The sequence below is a fragment of the Chenopodium album genome, chromosome 5 (genome assembly GCF_948465745.1).
Source record: "Chenopodium album chromosome 5, dcCheAlbu1.1, whole genome shotgun sequence".
In the NCBI taxonomy this organism is placed as follows: domain Eukaryota; kingdom Viridiplantae; phylum Streptophyta; class Magnoliopsida; order Caryophyllales; family Amaranthaceae; genus Chenopodium; species Chenopodium album.
The window spans coordinates 12,054,633-12,056,715 of NC_137838.1; the positions used below are offsets into that span (position 1 = coordinate 12,054,633).

Consider the following 2,083-nt stretch of genomic DNA (forward strand, 5'->3'; position numbering starts at 1 on the left):
TAAGAGTTTCCCGGACTTAACACCAAATACACACTTTCAGGGTTCAACTTCATCCTGTACTGTCGGAGGGTATCGAAGGTTTCCCTTAAGTCTGCTAAGCTAAATGACTCTTCACAATAGAGTCGTCTACATATACTTCCACGTTTCTTCCCTTTTGGTTTGCAAATACTTTGTCTACCAATTTCTGATACGTTGCTCCTACGTTCCGTAATCCGAAAGGCATCGCCTTATAGCAATAAACCCCAGCATCCGTTATGAATGCTGCTTTATTCCTATCTGGTTGATACAGACTAACCTAGTGATACCCTGAGAAGGCATCCATAAAGCTTAGGAGTGCATGATCGGAGGTGGAGTCAACCAGGCGATCTATTCTCGGCAGTGGGTAACAGTCTTTTAGGCAAGCCTTGTTTAAGTCTATAAATTCGACACACATTCTCCATTTTCCAGATGGTTTCTTGACCATAACGACATTAGATAACCATTCTGGATATGTGCATGGCTCTATGAAACCTGCCGCCCGTAGTTTATTCACTTCGGCTTGTATAGCTTTGATCTTTTCAGTAGAAAAGTTTTGTTTCTTTTATCGTACAGGCCTGGCTCGCCTATCTACATTTAACTTGTGCACCATCAAGTCGGGGTGGATTCCTGGCATTTCATCGGTCGAGAAGGCGAACACGTCGGCATTTTCCCGCAAGAGCTCGACTAAATGGCATTGCATATCGATATCCATATCGGATCCGATTGTTACAGTTCGATTTGGAACTCTCGACTGCAGCTCGACCTCCATTGTTTCGCCCCCTGGTACTGGTGACGGCCTAGGCACCGTCATCGGTCTTGTGTCAAAGTTTCCTATTGCCAGGTCGTGTGCAGATGGAGCTCTTTATCTTTTTTGGCTATCCTGACTGACGCTTACTATCCTACAAGGTTGTTTCAGCGTCGTTACATAACATTCTCTCGCCATGGTTTGGCTTCCTCTGACACGCTCCGTTTTGCCGGCATTAGAGACATAGACCATTGTGAGGTGATATGTTGAAACCACCACTTGCGTGTCATGAATTAATGGTCTTCCGATAATGACGTTGTACGCTGATGGCACATAAACTATAAGGAATTCAACCATAACGTCTCGAGCTATCGGGACATCCCCAATTCGGACTTGCAAATTTATGCTGCCTTCAGGTATAACGGTGGAACCATTGAAGCCAATAACTAGATAGGTAACTGGTGTTAAGTACTTTCGGCCTATCATCATTGCGTCAAACGCTTTTGCGAACAAGATGTTGGCCAAGCTACCCCCGTCTACTAGTGAGCGCTTGATGTCGCACCCATTCATCATCAATATCAGTACCAACAGATCGTCATGGGGAAAAACTAAACCCCTCGTGTCGTCCTCTGAGAACGATACGGAGGGTATAGTCGCTGGACGGGGCCGCTCATCTATTCCCAAAGCGTTTACCATATGCTTATATTCGGCCAAGCTTTTCTTTGCACCGCTGACGAAGCCTCCGTGCACTGGCCCCCCAGTAATTACATCGATGGTGATTTTGCGCCCAAGCGGTGCATTACCTTGCCGATAAATTTCCGCGTTACCTTGTCGGTAGGTATCATCTTGCATTGACGAATCCCCTTGCTTCCGGTATTATGTCTGTCTTGTCGGTGGGGGTTGTTGTCGGCTTGTCCCAGCTTGGGACCGATATTGAGATAAGTGTCCTCTTCTGATGAGATCTTCAATTTTCTCTTTCAACTGAATGCACTCCTCAGTATAATGGCCGGCGTCCCTATGAAACATACAATATTTTTTCACATCTCGACCCTTAGTTATCATCGGGGCCGGTCGGTTCCAATCTTCCTTGTGCTGGTTAATCGAGTATATAGCGGCTCGGGGTGTATTCAACTAGGTGTAATTATTGTATCGTCCCAGGCCCCTGGCCGGCCTGCTCGCTTTTTGCTAATTTTGATGCTGCGAGTCGTTCCTACCGACGTGTATTTATTGCGCTATATAGGCATTTTGTCGCCGAGGCGACTCCACCGGTGCGGCCTGACTGCTGGCTTTCAGGAGCTCTTCACTCTTGATATAATCGTG

General features: G+C 46.5%; 1 protein-coding gene across 1 annotated transcript; it reads right to left on the reverse strand.

Moving 5' to 3' along the window:
• Positions 1-880: 880 nt before the first annotated feature.
• On the reverse strand, positions 881-1,615 carry LOC145632596 (uncharacterized). Its single transcript, XM_081684950.1, has one exon. The coding sequence runs from the start codon at positions 1,613-1,615 to the stop codon at positions 881-883; it is 735 nt and encodes a 244-aa protein (XP_081541076.1).
• Between the last annotated feature and the right edge of the window lie 468 nt (positions 1,616-2,083).

Excerpts from the sequence above, each read along its gene's own strand:
- LOC145632596 (XM_081684950.1), bottom strand. The coding sequence starts at position 1,615 with ATGCAAGATGATACCTACCGACAAGGTAACGCGGAAATTTATCGGCAA.